Source organism: Fusarium sambucinum, chromosome I (genome assembly GCF_050947815.1).
Source record: "Fusarium sambucinum isolate potato_lamoka chromosome I, whole genome shotgun sequence".
Classification (NCBI taxonomy): domain Eukaryota; kingdom Fungi; phylum Ascomycota; class Sordariomycetes; order Hypocreales; family Nectriaceae; genus Fusarium; species Fusarium sambucinum.
In genome coordinates, this window is record NC_139294.1 from 4,381,660 (window position 1) to 4,402,395 (window position 20,736).

At 48.6% G+C, this 20,736-nt stretch overlaps 6 protein-coding genes across 6 annotated transcripts; 3 read left to right on the top strand and 3 right to left on the bottom strand.

Annotated features, from left to right (window-relative positions):
* Positions 1–352: 352 nt before the first annotated feature.
* Positions 353–778, top strand: FSST1_004139 (vacuolar ATPase assembly integral membrane protein VMA21; the record flags this gene model as incomplete). Its single annotated transcript, XM_083230286.1, has 3 exons — positions 353–447; positions 497–561; positions 651–778. 3 exons carry the CDS (start codon positions 353–355, stop codon positions 776–778), a joined length of 288 nt encoding a protein of 95 aa, XP_083087569.1.
* Positions 779–1,441: 663 nt separating this feature from the next.
* Positions 1,442–2,786, bottom strand: FSST1_004140 (DUF2406 domain-containing protein; the record flags this gene model as incomplete). The annotated part of the gene is made up of 4 exons (XM_083230287.1): positions 1,442–2,130; positions 2,183–2,299; positions 2,353–2,436; positions 2,504–2,786. The coding sequence occupies 4 exons, from the start codon at positions 2,784–2,786 to the stop codon at positions 1,442–1,444; spliced, it is 1,173 nt and encodes a 390-aa protein (XP_083087570.1).
* A 5,782-nt stretch (positions 2,787–8,568) lies between these two features.
* FSST1_004141 (60S ribosomal protein eL33) lies at positions 8,569–9,298 on the bottom strand (the record flags this gene model as incomplete). Its single annotated transcript, XM_083230289.1, has 5 exons — positions 8,569–8,666; positions 8,726–8,826; positions 8,891–8,986; positions 9,166–9,175; positions 9,274–9,298. The coding sequence occupies 5 exons, from the start codon at positions 9,296–9,298 to the stop codon at positions 8,569–8,571; spliced, it is 330 nt and encodes a 109-aa protein (XP_083087571.1).
* Positions 9,299–12,363: 3,065 nt separating this feature from the next.
* FSST1_004142 (glucose-6-phosphate dehydrogenase) lies at positions 12,364–14,294 on the top strand (the record flags this gene model as incomplete). The annotated part of the gene is made up of 5 exons (XM_083230290.1): positions 12,364–12,432; positions 12,581–12,925; positions 12,976–13,915; positions 13,965–14,079; positions 14,261–14,294. The coding sequence occupies 5 exons, from the start codon at positions 12,364–12,366 to the stop codon at positions 14,292–14,294; spliced, it is 1,503 nt and encodes a 500-aa protein (XP_083087572.1).
* Positions 14,295–15,050: 756 nt separating this feature from the next.
* FSST1_004143 (mediator complex subunit MED14-domain-containing protein) lies at positions 15,051–18,215 on the top strand (the record flags this gene model as incomplete). Its single annotated transcript, XM_083230291.1, has 3 exons — positions 15,051–15,530; positions 15,583–16,769; positions 16,823–18,215. The coding sequence occupies 3 exons, from the start codon at positions 15,051–15,053 to the stop codon at positions 18,213–18,215; spliced, it is 3,060 nt and encodes a 1,019-aa protein (XP_083087573.1).
* A 335-nt stretch (positions 18,216–18,550) lies between these two features.
* On the bottom strand, positions 18,551–20,458 carry FSST1_004144 (oxygen-dependent protoporphyrinogen oxidase; the record flags this gene model as incomplete). The annotated part of the gene is made up of 3 exons (XM_083230292.1): positions 18,551–19,276; positions 19,327–19,929; positions 19,982–20,458. 3 exons carry the CDS (start codon positions 20,456–20,458, stop codon positions 18,551–18,553), a joined length of 1,806 nt encoding a protein of 601 aa, XP_083087574.1.
* Between the last annotated feature and the right edge of the window lie 278 nt (positions 20,459–20,736).

Consider the following 20,736-nt stretch of genomic DNA (forward strand, 5'->3'; position numbering starts at 1 on the left):
GATGGAATAGCTTCTATGGGTAACTCTGTACTACAGTTGGAGATGGCCATTGACGAATTCTAATATTAAGAACAATTATGAATATAAAGAAAACATATATAGGAATAATTGAATATGATGTGATTCTTTGTAGTTGCGCCTTACAATTGTGCAAACAAAGAATTCACTTTTCTCGCGCGTTGATCATTACATGGCAGGTGCTTTTCCAGTTGCTTGCACGTGCAAGCGGGACGTCAACTTTCAACCCTCTCAATCATAGGTCTGAATTAGGTAGCCTCAACTCAACCCCGACACAGACAACGCCATCAATCCGTCCCAACAAGAGTCTGAACTCTTGTAACATTTTCTCAAAATGGCAACCCGTCGTATTGTTGCTACTGAAAAGACATTCCTCGATAAGGATGATCCTATCGACGAAACCTCAAGCACTGCTCCTGCTGTACCCAGGTAAGCCTTTAATACCTTAAAACAATCTCACCCGACCAAAACTGACCAGATATAACAGCCAAGTAATCTACAAGCTTCTGGCCTTCACTTTTGCTATGGTATTTCTACCAATTGGTTCATATTTCCTTACCGTCAACACTGTTTTCAATGGCAAGTCTCTTCGCACATTCCTGCGTGTCAGAATTCAAACTAACGGTGCCTAGGCAACTCTTCTTTCGCCGGCGGTTTGGCTGCTGTATTGGCCAACGTCGTCCTCATAGGCTACATTGTTGTTGCTATGAAGGAGGACCAGTCGGACCAACTACAGGCTGAAAACAAGAAGGACAAGTAGATACAAAACAGTGGCTTCTTACTGCCGCTAAAATTCACTTCATACAACTGTGAACCTTGTACACACAGCTATTCTTTGAGTCATTAATGTCAATTATTTTCTCATGTCATCTTTATGAGCCTGCCTTTTGGTAGGCCGCCATGTCTGGATGATTTCTACAGCCACGTGTATGTGCTATGTGCGTCTCAGGGAGTAGGTGTAATTAATGGTGATTGTGGCGGTAGATCCAGCCTTTGCTCTGCATCTCAAGGACTACCCCCAAGGAACCAGTTGCAAAAAGTTCAGCCTGCCATCGCCTCGTACAGTTTCGTGTGCTAATGTACCATCGTGATAAATTGAAATGTGCCGCCTTGTCTTAATGGCAACACCCTGAGTCATCCCAACCTCAAACCAATTTGACCAAAGTAAAAAAACAAAGCTCGCTCATCCGGTCCCATTGCAAGGGCAAATCGCAAGTAGTAGCAGTATACACCAGGGTCCATCGTAAAACTTCGTTGAATAGAACATGAACTGTTAAGCGCTATCTGATCATGGCATTCCGACGCTGAACATCAAAGAAACGGGTATCGACAAAGGAGAGTGGGTGGCTGTTGCGTGAGTTTCACACGTCTACATCGCAAACGTGTATAATCGTTGCCGAATCGTTGCCGAATCGCTGGGTTTTCAAGAGTTTTTGCTGAACCTACGAGAAAACCAACTCTTGCGCTTATCCCCGCCAGCTGTTTGTTGGGGCTGTTGTGCTGATTGCTGTGTAGATGTTCTCCTCAAAAGAGTGTTCTTCTGCTTCTGAGGCGGAACCGGAGCCTGGTCCTGACTCGGACCTGATTGCGCATGGGAAGGTGGTGGCATCTGAGGATAGCTGGCATTGCCATTCATGCTAGGAGTAGGCCAGGGGCGTGACTGATTTGCTGGCTGGTATTGGGAAGAACTTGACGCATACTCATTGAAAGGCTCGCGGCGCTTAGCCGGCATAGTCCGATCAATCGAACTGTTGTCACTGCTCGTGGGATCTGTCTGATAGCCTGCGTGGTCTGAATTGCCGCTTCCCGCAGCAGAATTTACGGTCTCGTAAGATCGATCCTTGTTGGGTAGGGGATATATGTTTTGGTCGTGACCGTTCTGGTACTGCGGCTCTGATTGCATTCTAGACATCCGTTGCCGCGATGGACCAGTGCCATAACCGTTACTGTAAGCTTGGCCATCGAAATAGTTGCTTCGGGACCCTGTGTCGTATTGGTTGCCCTCTGGCCTCAGAGACACTGGGCGGCTGCCATAGTAACTATCGCGAGGGAATCGTGGCTGATTACTAAACGAGCTGTTGCGTCTATTCCAGTTGGCTTGCGAATCTGTTTCTGCACCGGAGTCAGTAAATTGTGCTGCTTCGTTCATTGGTTTCATACATACCAGCTCGGTAAAGAGACTTGCGAGAGTATCCTCCGTCAATGGCAGCCTCGAAACTTCGAATAGTGTCGAGTGGACGCTCCCATCTGTTCCGTGTCGGATTCGATTTGTCGGGATCCTCTGTTTGTACTGTCAGTGGTGCCGTCTTGGGACAATAGGAATAGATCACGGACCGATGGAATTGCCATATGGGTCTTTGTGTTGCATAGATCGCAACGGAGCGAAATTCGATTCGGTCACCATGGCGGCTTCCGCAGCTATTACCATTGTGTTAGTGAACAGTCACTGCCTTGAACTATCGAGATAAGGAAAGTGATGACATACAAGGCTCTGCTTCGTTCAATGCAAAAGTGGGATCCGCTGTGCTATGTAAACGCTTCGCTTCCTTCTCGGCGTGAGTTTCGTGTAAATCTTTGCTGCCAGAGCTCTTATGCGATTTTTGAGAATGAAAGCTGAAGGTTCTGCTATGAGCGGGAGGGTTCTGTGTAGTTTTGCGCGGCGAGGACGGGGCCGTTGCTTGATATTGCTGCTGCTGATAATGTTCTTGCGCCGGATAATTCGCCGGCGCTGGTGGGTATTGACGATACTGCTCGGTGGAGGTCGCCATGGTTGCGGCGCTTGGGGGTACGACTGTTTTATTAGACGTATTGCTTGGCAAATGGATCTTTGAATGGCCCTTACCCTTGGGGATTAGGAGTCTCAGGGTGATAAGAGAGAGTGGAGAGTTGCAGGCGATCGACCGATGCGATGGAGACGGTGGATAAGAGCTGGAGAGTGCAAGGAGTAGGCTGTGTCGGGGAGAAATCACCGAAACCAGACGAAACGGCTACTAGCAAGGAAGTTCAGAAATTGTCGTGGGACCAGCGAGACGGATATATTGGGTGGAGTTGTTTGGCGTAAAAGGTTCTGATAAGAAAAAGAGGCTGGGGCTTGCTCAAACAATAACTAATATGTGGTCTGCCTGTGCTAAAGTTTTGGAGGTACGTATCGTTGCGTTTTTAGACCGGATACCGGGAAGTGGGTGGGGTTGGCTCGTAAACCGGCGCCTGCAGTCTGCGGTGCAAGAATAGCAAGGTACAGCTGGACTTATTAAGGGACGAGTGGCTAGGAAGACTGGACGATGATACCGTATTTTGCGCGCCTAAGTGAGGTGAGATGTATTGCTGGTGGCGGCCGGTGTCTCTGTTTCTGACCGTACGCAGGACGAAACAATGCAATCATTCGTTGGCACCGTGGCCCGTGTTCTTTGACTGGGGTCAGCTCTCTAACTCTGAGCAACCGTCAGACAAAAGTTGCAAGCGAGCAATGCACTGATGTCTTGAGCCGTGAAACAGTCCGGTAAAATGACTGGGATGTGGGCGGTCCAAATCGGTGTTTGCTCTTTCAGGTCGGGTCGCGCTTCAAAGTAAGCTAAAGTGGCGCGGAGTACGTTTTGCTGCTAGTGCCTGTGGCTGCGTGATAATGATGTGGGATGTGCAGGCTGGGACGACTGATCCTCATGAATTGACTTCCACCTTTGCGATCCGTCCTTGTTTTTTGTGGTGATCGGTCTTATCCCGTTTCGGTTTGACTGATCTTTTTTTATCTTCTTTTGGTTGGAGTACTAACAAACGAAGAAGATTCTGCAATTCTGCCAACAGTTGTACACAATAGTGCTTTGCGTTGGCGTGTGAGTATATATTTTTGTCTGCTTCTGTTCCTTGACGTCACTATCGATTGCAAATTTCCAGTGTCGACTGGTGTGCAAGGTCTAGGGAGGGTTTTGAGCCGTGCCACGTTGAATCGTGCTCGGAAGAATCGTCCGGAGTGGCTTGCTGTTCAGACTCAGACTCAAATAGCGCTGGCTCTGACGTACAGGGGTACGAAGCTCGTGGTGGAGTCTCGCGTGTTGTCGAGTCACTAAGAAACGATGGAATGGAGTTGATGGTTCCTTGAAGGCCGGGATCAATGGATGTGGTTTTCTCTCTCTCGAAATACCCTGCCTGCCCTGTATTTCGGTTGTCTGTGGAACTGGTGCAGCCAAGCCGAGGGCAATGAGTTGGAAACCTGGGGATGGCGGGCAGATAGTCTAATTGCTGTAGAGGGAACCGTTTGTTTAATGGGGTCTTGACCGTGGATCGAGTATTCGGGATTGCTCGACTGGGGATATATTAGTAGATAGGCGGGTATGGATGGCTGGTTGGCTGGTGGCAGCTAAGTTGTCGGTTATCCGTCGAAGAGATGGTCTGAGTTGAAACGGGCGCAATACCGGTAACGAAAGACAAACGAAGGAGACGAAAGCGAGAGAAAGCTATTCTCAAGGGATTATAAGAGTGGGAAAGAGAAGAAACGGAGGCCTTTTTTATAGGAAGATAAAGGAAAGCTGGCGACCAAGTCGTTTTTAAGTGAGGTGATCCGCTTCCATAAGGTTGCCGCACCTTCCATCGCATCAAACTCGTGTTTATCCATTCATCGGCTTCCTTGTGACTTCCGTTTACAAACGCTCCCCATCGTTAACTGAGTTTTTAGACCAGTCTGAGGCTCAACACCACACCAATCCTGGTAATGGATGTACAATTGGTACGTGGATTGGAACCAATTGGGAGGCAATTGCATACGCGTACTGCCCCAGAGCTATGGCAACGACTCTACAAATGGTACTGTTTGTACTAGCTTTGGCTATCTTGTTCTTGCTTTACTGGCTACGGCGGTAGTGTCCTGCATTAGATCTGGTTGATGTATTTGTACAGTACCTGGATGAGAGGTAGCCCTAGGGCCACACAGCCGTCTGATGACTGGCTTAGTGCTCGGGCAGAATCGAGACATGCCAGATCGTCAGGCCATGACGCGTCGTTCTCTCTTCCCCCGGCCACTGGAACAGCTTTGCAATGTATGCGGTGACAGCCACGTCTTCTGTGTCCTCTGCTTACTATTTACGAGGATACATACGGAAGCTTTGTGATCCAATGGCGGGAAGAGCATAGTTACAGTGTTGCATGCAACCGTCTGCACCAAAGTTCGGTACCTTGAATTCTTATTCGAGGCTAGTTTTTGAATGGCACTTTGTGTAGCTAAGTTTGATGCTAAAGCAATTAGCTTAATGGGTTCTCCATTATCGTCGTAAGCCTAAAGCTACACCCATTTGGAAAGTCAATAGGTTAGACAAAACTCTCATTCACTTTGTTCGCATGGATGCTGTACTGTACCCATCGTACCCGCATAACAAACCGGTCTCGACCATCCGACTGAAAGCCAAGAACCCTCATGGGTCTCTGAAGTGGTGCTCTTGATGCCATGTCATGTCATGCCATACCAAGCCGTGTCCTCCATCCTTGAGAAGTCTTCATGCCTGTGTAACAACGGAATAAATAGTCTTTCTTGTCTTACTCTCTCAGTGCGTGTTATGCTGTTCTGTGCTCTTGTAATGAGAGAACCTACCAAATACAGGGCTAGGGATAACCCCAACAATTCCTGATGAAGCTGGCGGCTGGTCATCTTGACGTTGTCCATCGCTCCGCCCCTGTTTTATCTCGTGTTAAGTGGCCCCCCACACACCATCTTTGCTTTCGCGGTAGTAGAGAGTAACACTAGAAGAGTACGGATATGTACACACATACATAGTACAAAGAAGAAGAAGAAAAGAGACTGCGGATACAAGGCGAAAACCGACCCAGCCACAATTAGGGTTGCCGTTCTACATAGTAAATCTCGATGCTCCCCTTTGACTTGACCTGGCTGCTTTCACAAACGCCATTTAACTGCATTTTTTTTTTAATGAAAAACCTGCTGGCATTTGATTCCCAACGAATGGCATTGCTTAGTCTCTTGGCTATTTATGCAGGAGGCATTAAACTTGACCTGCTATCTCTACAAACGTACCTAGTTTGGAACTTGTCATTTCTGTGGTCGGCTCATCATATCAGACTTTACTCGCCAACCGCCATGATAGAATGTATAGACATTTGCAACGTCAATCCTCTGACTTCTAGGACGGATGAAAGTCCTAATTAACAGGCCGATACGGAGTACTCAACCTTGTAATGCGGCTTTCTTAGCTTCCAAATTCCCCATCCGAAAACATGCAATTGGGATATCTTCCCGATGAGACAATCAAGAACCCTGGTCGGTACTAGGACAAAAGCTAACAGGCTGGGTCGATCACTGCCATGTTGAATTTTGAACCGTGTTGAGTTAGGTTTAAGGCTTTCTCAAGCCACGGCAGTAACCGTTCAAGGATGATAAACATCAGTTTGTTGATGGCCAGGACAGAATAGAGCTAATAGATAACCATACATAATAAGCTGCTGCTCTGCCTTGTTTCTTTCCAATCTCTCTTCCTGAAACGCAATTACAACACAGGACGGATGGGAGCTGAACCTCAAAAAGTGAGTCCTTTGGGTTGACAGGCTTCAACTCAGCAGCATAAACTCAAAATGTCCTTACCAGCCATCGCATAATCCTCTCACAACCGACTCTTCCGGCTGGGCTGCAACAAATATGCAGGCTGCGCCGCTACCAATGCAATATCACTCCTAGGATTAACTCTTTGGTCTACGACTATTGTAACACTCGAGTGCTGGCCCTGGTTAACTTGGCCTGCATATTACGGAACAAATAATTGCTTACGGATACTAGCCAAGGCAATTGCAGATTGAAACGGCAATATGCCGGGACTGGAGGTAAGTAAGTGATCTATGACCTCTTGATATTTGTGCCCACATGTTCTATCTGTTATGGTATGGCACGTTGTCTGCTTGGGCCTTGACAAATTACTTCAGCGACGGATTTCGTTATATCTTTGATAAGAGTCATTTCGCTCATTGATTTTTTATTACGAGGTAAAATAGTGCGATTCAGCAGACACAAAGTCTGTATTTAGTCTTAATGGCGGCAATATGTCTTGATCTGTCTGTGTATTCTAGGCCCCGTAGCCCATATTGTTTTTGAACAGATTGCCTTTTCATTGTGAACCGTTGGCGCCTTTAATATCACTACATTCTTGTACCGTATATTATAGAATGCCGTTGGCACTGGAACAAGGGATGAAACATGTTGCTTGGACACGAGCCGCTTTTTGAAATCATTGAAGTCGATATAGGTTGATTGATAATAGTACACCGAGATTGACGGGTGAAGGACCCTGGGTTGGTGATGCATTGCCGAGACAACAATATTTGCCATCAAGAGATATTTGCTAAAATTAAACTACATGCGCAATGAAAAAAAAAAGGCAAATTCAAAAAGTGAGAATTTGAAATGTTGCACGCCTAGAAGTCGTGACCTACAAGACTGAGTGCCCAAATCGACAGTACTAAGTAGCCTATGGATACTCCGTAATCCTGATTGATGTGTGAAGATCAGGGACGGCGTGCTTAAGGCGCCATGCTGTGTAATGTACCAATTATTCTTTACGAAATTCAGTTATCACGATTCACTAGGTTGAGTGTCTATCTAAGTAGCTTCTATGCACACCCAGCCTTGCGTTACGTACTTGAGAGAAGCAACGTGAAGAGGCCGCCCTGGAAGCACCGCCATCTCACTATTGGTATACAGCATGAATGCAACTATATCCGATGTATAATAGAACGACACTGACCTTTAACCTGCTACCACACAACCACGACAAACTTACATAATAAAGCATTAACTACTGACAGCGACAGTTTGCTGCCTTCAGCCTGCGTCTGGCAGTCATGACGCTTAGTACGTACACTTGATGTCGAGCACAATTCTAAAAACAACGGCACTGGCAACGGTAGCTGTGTATCATGGAAGCACGCTTTCTACAAGTTCTGTGCAACTTTATAAAACAAAAACAGCAAGGTATAACATCGGAATGGAGCACATGGAGAAGCAACCTGGCGTAGACATTTGGATCTGTGCAACTGCTAAATGGGGAACGATTTAGGCCATGGTAGGTGGTTATTGTCATGTGTTGTATGGCTGTGTGGTTTAAAAGACATTTCTGATTCATCATTAGACGCCAACCATGGCTCAAAACTTCTCCATACGAGTCAAATCACAATCCAGCTTTCAGGGACGTTGTGTACTGCCGTAATAGAGGCCCTAGACCTGGCATTTCATCGATGATTCGCTTGTACCCTATTCACGACCTGTTCCGAACACCGGTCCCAATCCCAACCGCCAGAAAGTGTTCCATCACTGAAGCTCCCCTCCCAGTGGAATGCTCTGGGTGGGATCGATTTCCGATAACCGTTGCATGAAAGGGGAATAAAGTTATATCATCAAAACGAGTAGCTCAGGTGTAAAGAGCCTTTTTCGGGGTTGGGATTTGACGTCTTTTTGAATTGAATGCCTCAAAGCAAGGCAGTATGTTTTATCCTTGCCTCGACCAATGCAGCCAAATGAGAGCCGCCCCTCACTACCAACTCCAGCCCGAAGCCCTTTTTTTATATCGACGAAGGGTACAACATGACGCGAACGGAAGCACCGAAAGACTTGGTGGGGAGGGGAGAGGTGAACTTGGCGCGGACGACGCCAGAGTTTCCTAGGGAGACGGGTTAGCTCGTGCCTTTTTTCACCGTGAATCGAGTCAAGTGTAATTACCGTGAGGACGGGTGACCTTGCCCCAGATGACACGGATCTTGGTACCGCGGATCTCCTTTTGGCCACGGTAGACGAAAGCGACCTTCTTGCCGAGGTAGAAGCTATCATGCATTGTCAATATCCAGATCGACTAAAAAATAAAATCCCATCGCTGTGTAGACGTACTTGGCGGCGTTGGTGTCGTCAACACCCTCGATCTTGATCAGGCTGGTAGCAGGGCGGGTGGTGTGACGAGAGCGCTGGTAGCTCAGGTGACGTCCCCTAAACCATCATCGTCAGTCCAAAATTCTATCGCATTGTTGTCGTCGTGCCGTGGCTTGGCTTCGCGGAAATTCGATATCGGGAAAAAAATGGGATGGGAGTGTGCGCTTGTCGAAGCAAGCGCTTGTTTCTGATATCGCGTGCGTGCCAGGCTTGCTGGATATGGAATCATTACTCACTTGACGTATACTATTGGCAAAGTTAGCAACAAGTTCAACCAGATTTGAAAATTCCAAATTCGCAAGCCGTCCGTCTCGTCTTGACTTTGGCAGGTAGGGAAAACTCACGTCGGTGACCGGCTTCTGAAGGCATCTTGACTGTGGTATGACTTCCGTCCTCTCAAACAACCTGCAAGTTAGTAGTGGGAGCTGAGGAATTGTCTTAACAAAAAGACCGTTCCGTGGGTGCGCGTCGTTTGGTGAGATCTGAGTGGAGTGGAGAGCCCGAATGGTGCGACCGATTCGAAATCGAGCCCCAAAATCACGTGTTAGGGTTGAACGCCACATCTGTTCAGCCTCCGTTCAATTCAGCCTCAGTTCCCCGCGCTGTTCGTCACTGCGACTGCTGCATCACGATCATGACCGTTGTATTGACTCGAGTCTGAAGAATCCAGAATTGCTGGTTATCAGTCCAGAACTTGAACTCATCATGGGCTGGAAAATTATAGGCAGTCCTATTTCTAGTATTCCAATTTGACTACAATACGTTTTGCGAACTATCCAGGTTCTGCCCTGGCCACTGCTGTCTTTAACTTGTGTGATTAGAAGATTGGCAATGACTTCTCAACAAAACTGTTCGACATCTTGAGTACCTACGAATATTATGTCTGGGTGAAAGAGCTGCCGTGTACGGTTACCACAGGAGAAATTCCCTCAATAGTAGTTGAACAATCCTTGATTAATGACTTTAGTTTCAACAATTACATGCAGTACCTCAGCAGGTCTTTTACCTTTTTCGCCTATAGCTCGTTGGTGAAGTACCAGATCCAGAGCCGACACCGGGGAGGGGTTGGTGCGGATATCATGATGGACCCTGGTGTAGAGGCAGTCCGGAATTTGGTGTCCGAGCATGGAAAGCGACTTTGAAAATCGTGAAAAACTACCGAATCCAGATGGAAAGCAAAGGGAAAAATGTCCACCGTGAATTATTGTTTGTTTGAATAGAACGTCTGTAATATTGTGAATACTGAATGGGTTTTATTTTCTCGCAATGATACGCCTCATGTTTTCAACATTTGGGCATCATGATATTGGATGACAAATTGAGACCCTGGACTATATGGCTGATCACAGCACAATTGGATGCCGATTAAATTTGCAGACGTGAGTGGGAGGTGATCGGATTGGCCCCAACTAACTTATCCGATAACTAGGTAATAAAGTCTTCGGCAGAGTTGATTTTGAAGTTGTTGAGTTGACGTGATATGGACTGGGGTCTCTCTGTGGTGGACCTGGGTTGGCAAGTTGAAGCGCCGCAAGTCACAGACCTTCCATCACTAACTATGGAGAATGCATCGAGACACCGCGGTTACGCCGCGAAGCCGGGTTTTAGTATGCGTGTTTGCCGCCGAGTTACGAGCTCTAGGTTTGGGTGTCAGTATTAAATGTGTAGGAGAGCATCTGGGCGTCATGGCTATTGTGTTGGGTGACCGCCGCTGATACAAGATTCAGATGCGTCTCAATATGTTTGAAACCAAGAACAGTGGACTATACCTAATAGCCAGAAGCCGACAGGCCTAGGTAAATAGCATGGATATTTGATCCGGCCATTGTATTTCTTGTAGCGGATTATATCCCGCGTACAAGCGGCGAGATGACCGATACTTTTGAATGCCTTGCTTGACGTCTTGATAATCAAGTCGCGCCTGGGCCAGGTGGATCTTCAAGTGTACAGTATGCCATGCCGTCCCTGTTACGTTGGGGTGCGGTGCGGCAGAATGCTTGGGCTCAAGCTCAGGCTGTAGTCATGGAACCCTCTTGGTTAGACATGGAAGCCAGAGACCGCCACCACCTGAAGCCAATGTAAGTAGCAGGACTTGGTAGTTATGGATGTCCCGGGCGAGCCGGAGGAGCTGACAAAGATGTTTAGTTGGAGAAGCAACGTGCTTCGTAATGCTCACGACACAGACCAATTTGTGCAATGTTAGTTACTATACCGGTTGACAATGTCCTATCAACGTTTAACGTTGAGCTAGATGCGAGCTAGACATTGAATCACAAGAGGATACCGCATAGAATATAGAGGTGGGAAGGGCTGATACTTATTAATGACGGTGCAGTATTAGTTGGTTAAACAATAAGCGGTTGATAACACAAAAAAGTGTATTAGCATGATGTGGAAACACCATACGTCAAGCCCACGACAGATCCAGTCAGACATTGAGCTGTGTAGCATTGGATGGCTCCAAAAGCATGGAGACGATTCGGCCGCTTGCGTCTAGTAATTGGCCCGCAAGAGAGGTCAATGTCGAACAGGTCTCCGCGCTTGTGCACCAGGCGCTCTGGTGCAAATTCAGGCAAAATAGAAAGTGAACAATTTGCGACACGCCGGGGATAGAACCACCGAGGAGGAAACGAACAGTAAAGACTTTAATAAGCCCCCAAAACCAAAACTTGACGCATTGGGGGGTCATGGTTCAATGCTACTTACCTCCATACCCTCAGCGACCAATGGCTGTCCGTGATACCTCCATGGGGACCTCCTAAGCATCGTTTCTGTGTTTTAATCAATGAATTCTCACCACCATGGCCCTGGATTTCTGCATGCCGTACAAACCAGATCTTTATGTTCAGCAGGTAGTAAAGTGGAGGCCATCGAGCAAGGTACAGTACCCAGAACGACAACAACACTTTTTTATCCCATGGATCCTTTACCCACCCACTTCTGTTTTGCTAGGGACCTACTGCATCATAGCCCCGTCGCTCACGCAGGGACCCAATGAATGGCCGATTTGTTAGCTCCCCCAGCTGTGACTGCTCTGGCTCCCGCTACCTTGGGGCGGGCATTAGGTTGGATAGGTGCTCCCGTCGTCATAAAACCGTCGAGGCCGCAAAACCTCGTCACCTCCTTCATTCCCATTCCCATTCCATTTCTCAGATCTTTCTTCCTCCACTTCGCTCCTCCTTCTATTCCGTGTTGCTTCTCACTTTCCAATCCTCTCACAAATTTAAAACGCAACAATGGATCCGTAGGTGTTCCCTCTTGCCAATTCTCAACCCCACCATGGAAGTGTATCTGCGCTCTAGCTAGACCAAGCTATCATGCTCGCGCTGAGCGGTTTGCGATCGCATCGCATCGCGAGTCTGCACTCTGCAATCCGAGATTGCCATACCAAGAGCTTAAAAGTTGATTACTGACGCAAGTATTCTTATAGATGCATGGAGCTCAAGCAGAACACGACAATTGTCGTGCTCGGTGCTTCTGGTGATCTGGCGAAAAAGAAGACGGTGGGGAGCTCCCCTCATAGCCCCTCATGTTCGATTGTGCTTCATACTAACGTTTCTGTCTTTGCTCCATGATAGTATCCTGCACTTTTCGGTCTTGTGAGTGTTCATTAATGGCTCTCAAGGGCTTCATAAGCTAATGATAAATTAGTACCGAAACCAGTTCCTCCCCAAGGATGTCAAGATTGTAGGATATGCCCGTACTAAGATGGACCACGACGAATATATTCGACGCATCAAGTCATACATAAAGACCCCCACAAAGGAGATTGAGCAACAACTTGAAGACTTCGCTGGGCTTTGTACCTACGTCTCTGGTCAGTACGATAAGGACGAGTCCTTTCAGGGTCTGGAGCAGCACCTCCAAGAGGTTGAGCAGGACCGCCCCGAAAACCACCGTCTGTTCTACATGGCGCTCCCCCCCAGTGTCTTCACCATTGTTTCTCAGCACCTCAAGAAGATCTGTTACCCAAAGAACGGCATCGCGCGTGTCATCGTACGTCATCTCTCACCCAGTCGTCATGTCATGGCTAACAACCCCCCTAGGTCGAGAAGCCTTTCGGCAAGGATCTTGCCAGCTCCCGCGAGCTTCAAAAGTCCCTTGAGCCTGACTGGAACGAGCAGGAACTGTTCCGAATCGACCATTACCTTGGTAAGGAGATGGTCAAGAACATCCTGATTCTTCGATTTGGTAACTCTTTCCTCGGCGCTACTTGGAACCGACACCACATCGACAACGTTCAGATCACCTTCAAGGAGCCATTCGGTACTGAAGGACGTGGAGGCTACTTCGACGAGTTCGGTATCGTCCGTGACGTTATGCAGAACCATCTCCTCCAGGTCCTCACTCTCTTGGCTATGGAGCGACCTATTTCTTTCAACGCCGAGGACATCCGTGACGAGAAGGTCCGCGTCCTTCGCGCTATCCCAGCTATCGAGCCCAAGAACGTCATCATCGGTCAGTACGGCAAGTCTCTCGACGGTAGCAAGCCCGCCTATCGCGAGGACGACACCGTTCCCCAGGATTCGCGATGCCCGACTTTCTGCGCTCTGGTCGCCTACATCAAGAACGAGCGTTGGGACGGCGTGCCTTTCATCATGAAGGCCGGAAAGGCTCTCAATGAGCAAAAGACCGAGATCCGAATCCAGTTCAAGGATGTCACATCGGGTATCTTTAAGGACATTCCCCGAAACGAGCTTGTTATGCGTATCCAGCCCAACGAGAGTGTTTACATCAAGATGAACTCCAAGCTGCCTGGTCTCAGCATGCAAACTGTTGTCACCGAGCTTGATTTGACCTACCGAAGACGATTCTCCGACCTCAAGATTCCCGAGGCTTACGAGTCACTTGTTCTTGACTGCCTCAAGGGCGACCAGTCCAACTTTGTTCGTGATGATGAGCTTGATGCTAGTTGGCGCATCTTCACACCACTGCTCCACTACCTTGACGACAACAAGGAGATTATCCCCATGGAGTATCCTTATGGTATGTATCAGTATATGCTCCGTTGGACGTGACTAACTGATGTTTCTAGGCTCTCGTGGCCCTGCTGTCCTTGACGACTTCACCTCGTCTTATGGCTACAAGTTCAGCGACGCTGCTGGTTACCAATGGCCAACCACCAACGCCGCTGCTGCCCCCAACAAGTTGTAAGTGTGATGACTTGCATCCTGTATGGCTCACCTGGGTGCGAAAGGATTTCGAGTGCAAGTTGCTGATAATAGTCAAGTTAATGACGCCTCCCACACAATGGGAGTCACGACCGATTTCGGACTATGATATCCCGAGCCTAACAAGGCAGCAAAACAACTGAATGATTTCTATATAAAGGACGACGGGAACGGCAGGGACTTTGGCGAAATAATGGAGGCCACTTGCTTCTGGGGACTTCGTAGAGGTGTCTACGTTGAAGGCTTTGCTCATGGCTTTATGATATGCTCAAGTAGATGCGGATTTCAATAACAACTTGAATCAATTCAATTCGCAATTTGGATAAACAATCAGCCGCAAATTGTAGTTTCTTAGCCATTTTTAGCTTGTTCTTGCTTACAAGACCCAGAGCCACATCCGATTATATGCCCAGATGACATATGCAAGCATAACCATTATCGGGCCATGGCATAATCGTATGTTTTGAGGCGCATCGATGTTGAAAGACCTTGAGAATGTCATATAACTGCCTATATTGCACACCTCAAAGAAGGGTTCAATACAAGTTTAAATAAAAATGGAATTTTATCAGTCTTTTTTGTCCAAGAAAGTTAACTCGAGCCTGTGTAACATTGTGTAGTTCTTTGTGCAGACTTGTGCACGGCTTATCACATGACCAGGCGTCTCCAGCGTCCAAACCCAGCGCATCAATCGAGATTCCTTCAATACTGACCATACAAACGCTCCGCCGACCGAATAAACACCACTTTAGAAGACGACGCCCATACACGAAAGTATAATCGCGGCGCCATAGCCTTTCTACGCATGATTTGCGCGCGTCTTTTCATATGACCTGGCCGGTCTTCTGTCGTTACCTCAGCGCCTCCCGAAGACTTCTCGCCCAAACGCTCCGCCCTCACACCATCAACAACAACCATCATCATCACGCCCTCTCTACATTTCTTCCAGCATGAGCGATCCTGCTGGCGAAATAGTCCACATCACACAGGGCTACATACCACTCTCAAAGGTCCTTACGCGCCTTGCGCAATCAACACACAATGCGCTCCAAGACCAGATTGCCGCATTGGCGAAGATGCCTCTGCCTGCTGCCACCATGAACGGAAACTCGACGATACCGAACGGCGACGCTGATGACGCCTCGAGCGAAAATATTACCAAAAAGACATCGATATTGAATTTTGCCATGAGGGAGCACAGAAAATGGGTCAAGGCGCTTGTCATTACAGAATGGAGCCGAAAGGCCGACATGGTCAGCCAACTGATTGACTTGAGATTCCACCTTCAAGGCCAAGAGGTCTTGTTTACCGGAGCTCTCGATGTTATGGGTCATGTCAAGAGGGATTTGACTTTTGCGAGAATGCCCAGTCCCGATTTAAAGACAGCCCTCCAGGTTTTGTCAACCGGAGAGGCTGCATGGATGCCCGACGTGAGTGTTGCGCATCGTCAAAGTATGTTGACTTCAGCTAACGTTCGACTAGCTCTCTTACATCGAGCCGCCTCCCTTGACACGAGAAGAAGAAATCCAGTGGATGAGCGACGTGAACACTCAATTATCGTTACGGTTGAATCTCGAGGATTTTGATAAGATACCATACCCCTTTAGGAACTACGAGATCGGTTCGGGCCGAGTCACCTTTACGGTACCTGGGGAATTCGAGGTGGATCTCACGATTGCAGATGAGGATTTTGAGAAGCAGTTTTGGTTTATCGACTTCCGGTTCGTATTCAGACCAGCAGCATCATCGATACCCGAAGGACTCAAGAACTACCTGGAGAGTCACGTCAACGACATTCTCAGCAAAGATGGACTGCTTGGCTGTTATCAATTTCTTCACGAACTGGTTCTTACTCATAAACTCAACGAGCTCAAACGACAGGCGAATCAAATGAGTAGGGGCTCGTGGACAGGCACACTCAAGGTGGAGCCGCTGAACAGAGCTCTGGCTATTCAATACTGGACTTCCCGAGCACAGCCAGGTAGCCCGAAGAGTTGGGTTTCGGTTGCTGTGACCAGTGGGAAGAAGGCAAATGGCCAACCTGACCCGAAATTATCGAGTCACTTGACAGCAAAATGGTACCGCGATAATAAAGAAGTAAATGGTGAAAACATCACTTTCGATGCCGACAACCTATCGGCAGAAGCACTGATGAAAACGGTTATTGGCCGCCATATCGACTTCCTTCTGGGCAGTGTACATAGCAAATTGCTGTCCTTCCCTCGATTCCAGAATCGCCAGGCTGCTATGGTTTTGCGCTCTTCCCAAGACGACCCCGCGGCTTCATCTCTAACCATGCGGGTCGGTTTCAAGGACAGCACAACCCTACTTATCGAGCCGACGACTGGCGTCTTTGCCGTCAAGCCTCATTCTAAATTTACCTGGTCCCCAGAGAACCAACTTAATAATGGAAAAAATCCTGCGGAAGATGGCGCAGCTTGTCTAGAGAATGTGCGGTGCGCAGTAATGGAAGATGAGCTGAGCCGACGAGGAAGCACGACGGGTTGGAGTATCAAGAGAAGCCCCCTGAACAAAGACGAGCTAAGGTCTTTGACCAATACCCGCGAGTGGACAAAGACCATTTGGCTACACAGAGCTGGGTGGGAAGCCAACTGGTTTGTCATGGTTTTGCTGAGTCCAAGCGGGGATGTCTGGTGGCTTGTTGATGTGTAAGTGATGGCACTGTGCTGCAGTTTCACATTTTTACTGACAAAACCAATAGGAATCGCAATGCTTCTGGTCAAGCACCTCGACTTGCATCAAAGCTTCCTCTCAACAAGGGCTATCCTCGCCTTGATGACGAATTCTGGAACAACCTGACCTTATTCGCAAGTGGCATGATTGCGCAAGCAGTGGACCAGCGAGAGCTTCATAAGCAGAATATCAAGTTCAAACCGCATGGCGCGAATAACTGGTCACTTCCGCAACAAGTGCGACTCCCGACACTTGAGATCGCCCTTTCAGGAATCTTCCCGTCCATGGTGTTTGACAACGCCGAAAAGGACAACCCCAAGACCGCAGGCGCCACTGAATCCGGCAAGTTCGGTCCTACCGTACGAACAGCCTCTGCATCAGGTATATCTACCAAACAACCTTGGGCGAATGATATCGTCTCGGTCAGATTTAAGGGAGTTCAACCGGCGGAGACGGAATCCACTGGCCTTGAAAGCGCTAAGCCAGGGGATGATAAGTCAGGTATTCCCTTTACATGTGTGTCCGATGCCATTATCAAGGTTCGAAGACCGGCGAAGTTTGCCATGCTTAAAAGCCACATGGTTGGTCGCGACGTTTCCTGGAATGCCCGAACAGGCGAGTTCTGCTTACGGATGCGTTCAAGTATTGGGCAGTCTATGCTGGAGAGCCTGAAGGCTCGGGTCAAGGCTGTTGATAGATTTGTCAGTTTCTTCGAGTCGATGGACAAGGCGAAGGAATCGATCGTAGCCGAGTCAGTGAGCCTGAAGGAGGTTACCTTCTCTTACGGACCTCTGGCATCGGAGGTTAGCAATAGGGACGAGTCCTCTCGACTTTGGAGGATCACACTCAACCTATCTCAACACGATATTGACCTTGTCATGGACGAGACAAACCCTCATCTCCCGGTCACCAATTTGATGCAAAAACTTGTCAATGGTGCCAATGGCATCGGGGCTCTGATGAATTGGCTTCCCGGGTCCCTACCAGCACTAGAAGCGGTCAAGAAGATAAGAGAAACATGGAGGGATGTTGAAGCACGCCATCAGGGACGGTTCAGGTTCATGATGGATTCTGTGGATGAGATGTCAATTCGGTACTCTCTTACAGGAACCGGCCCCGGGAACCATCCGATCCATTGCGACATCATGTTTCTTGCCCACGTCAAGCATCGCCGAGGCGAGCCGTGGTGGCATATCATGCGCAAGCCTCTTAACGGTGCTTCCGCGTCAAACGATGAGTTTTCAAAAGCGCTTAAACCCGTATGGGAAGCAACGGCGGAGAAATGGACCGGTCTCGTTACCGGTGCAGCTGGAAGACCACACGACGGCATTGCTAGTCTTCTTCTTGCTATTGACGAAGTTATTCGACCACTAGCTGGATCGTCTTTCCCGAACAACTCCGAGGTGGTCGTCTTGGAATAGGAGAACCTCGAGGCTTTACTACGGCAGTGACTTTTAATAATTTTGGAGTTTGTAGGAGACTTTAGACAGGCGGCGAAAAAGGGGGTTATATGAAGCGGGTGGGCGTGACTTTTGTGATAGCTTAATGATACCTCCATATGCACACGGAATACCATGACATCAATTACGAACAAGGCATCTTGGAATTTTAATTGATACTTAGTATTGAACTGGCACTGTAACCTTGTCTCCTTCTATCGCTCTAAGTGATAACATAGTTCTAGTCCTAGATTAAAAGTTGAAGGCCGCTTTTGATAACATCGATCTTGGTACATACATGCCCTCCCCTTATTTATTTATTTGAAGAGACGCACAGGGATCATATCGGTTGGCACAACCGCAAATTCCGTAATGGTCTCAAGATACTCCAGACCGGTAGCTTCAAGGCCACTCTTCGTCGCAATAGCAGCATCGTAGCCAGAACGCAGACTGGCAATAGTGCCAATGCGATGGAATGAGCCTCCAGCAACAGCGAGGCGTCCGCCAAAGTTCTGCTTCAGCTCAGCGTGGGCGTTGCGCAGGAGGTCCTGGTGGCCGACATTGTGCTGAGGGATACATTCCTTTGCAAAGTTTGCTGTGGCATAGGCGGGGGCATCGCGTGGGATGCCGAGATGACGCTCAAGTAGGTTGCGAGCTTGAACAATGGCTTCCTCCTCAGTAGGGGGAGTAACGCCAGGACGGTCGTAGTAGTGGCCGCCCATCAGCACGAAGAGCTTGGTGCCAGCAGGTTCGTCCTTGGACCGAGTTCCAACGTCTGAGTCAAAGAAGACACCGAGAGCATGTTCTGGATTGAGCTCTGGGTCAACGGAGTCTGGGATGAGGTACCCGAAACCGGGAGGCTTCAGGTTTTCCTGAGGGAACCAGATGTTGACCGTCATGACAGAAACAGAGTGTGCGGCGGAGAGCGATTGCACTTTATCCCTTGCGAGTCGGGCGATATGCTGGGCGGATAGCGTTGAAACGACCTTGTCGTAGGCCTGTGAATTGCTTTTCTCCTCATTCTTGGTGTTGAAACTGTTGATCTATAGGGCACTGTTAATAAGGGGTTTTGGGGGTCAGATAGGAAGCCTACCTGGACTTGTTTCTTGGCATCATCATACTGGATATCGCTGACAGCCTCGCCGGTCATAATTGTGACATTAGGTTGGTCTCGCAGAGCGGCACCTATCGCTTGCGGCAGCGACTCCATACCCTTGTCGCCAAAATCTATCAGCGTAGACTTGGGCTCCAGCGCCAACCTCTGAATTTGTCGATCCTGTCCCAGTGTCTCGAGAATCAGCTGCTCAGGTAAAGGCATTGGACGCGCATGTAAACCAGGGTTCGGCATATACCAGCCCCAGTAGATGCGATCCAAGACACTTCGAGCGCTTAGCTTGTTAATGCCGCCGCCGTAGATGCCGTGCATCATGGCTGAGGCTAGGTTGCCAATGCCCTTGCGACTGTTGGTGACTTTGTAAAGCCAATCGGCGACAGATTCGTCTTCGGCAGGAAGCTGTCTCTTGCGCAGTTGGTTGATCATAAGCCCGAGGCCTGCGCCGAAGCTCTCAAGATAGAGAGGCTCGCGGAGAATATCGAAGATGCTGATGTTCGGGGGCGTGGCAACAAGGTGGTCGGGGTAATAGACATATCGCGGCTTGGCTGGAGGAAAGTTGAGAGAAAGACCAAGGTCAAGAGTCTAGATATCGTTGTATTAGTTGAGCTCTCATGTTGCCAAAGAGATTTCCCACAAGATCGTAGAGGACAAGGTCATCGAAGCGGAAGGTATTGCCAACCAGGGACGTCAACGACCGGGAGCCGCGCTCAAAAGACACAATTCCTTTCTTGCCCTCGATATCTACCGGCACTCTATCCGTCTTGATCCAACCTCCTAGCCGATCGTTGGCTTCATACAAGGTGATCTTTGTCGTCGAGGGGAGCTTCTTTGCGAGGTAGTACGCCGCCGAAAGGCCAGTTAATCCGCCTCCGATTACCGCGATGTTTGCATCCTTTGCCTGCGACACATAACTCCGTCCATCCCTGAAGCTTTGTGTATGCTTGCATGCGATAACGGGTCGTCGCCGGGTCAAGGCCGAAGCCGAGCAGGTGCTAAGGTTGCGGAAGCCATTGAGTCGACAGAGAGGGACTCGGAGGTGGGGTTTCGTTGTTGAATGAGCTGCTGAGCTCAAGAGAGCTGCAGCCGTTGATTCTACTCGGCTGCGACTCATCATTAGAGACTAATTGATCATGGTCGAAGCGTTGAGGTTATGTTACGTTGCGAGAACAAGAAAGATGGGGAGACTGTTGGTGGAGTGGTAAAGTGCTATGCGGCATGAGCCGGTATTCTTCCGTGTGCGTCATCAACAACACGGAGGAAGTAATACAAGTATGTCAATTAGACGATTAATGGATACAATGGGCACATGTGGTCTGGAAACATGCAATATCACAGACGATGAGGGTCCAGAGGTATTGACTGTGGGATAGCCGTGGGCCTGATGTTTGC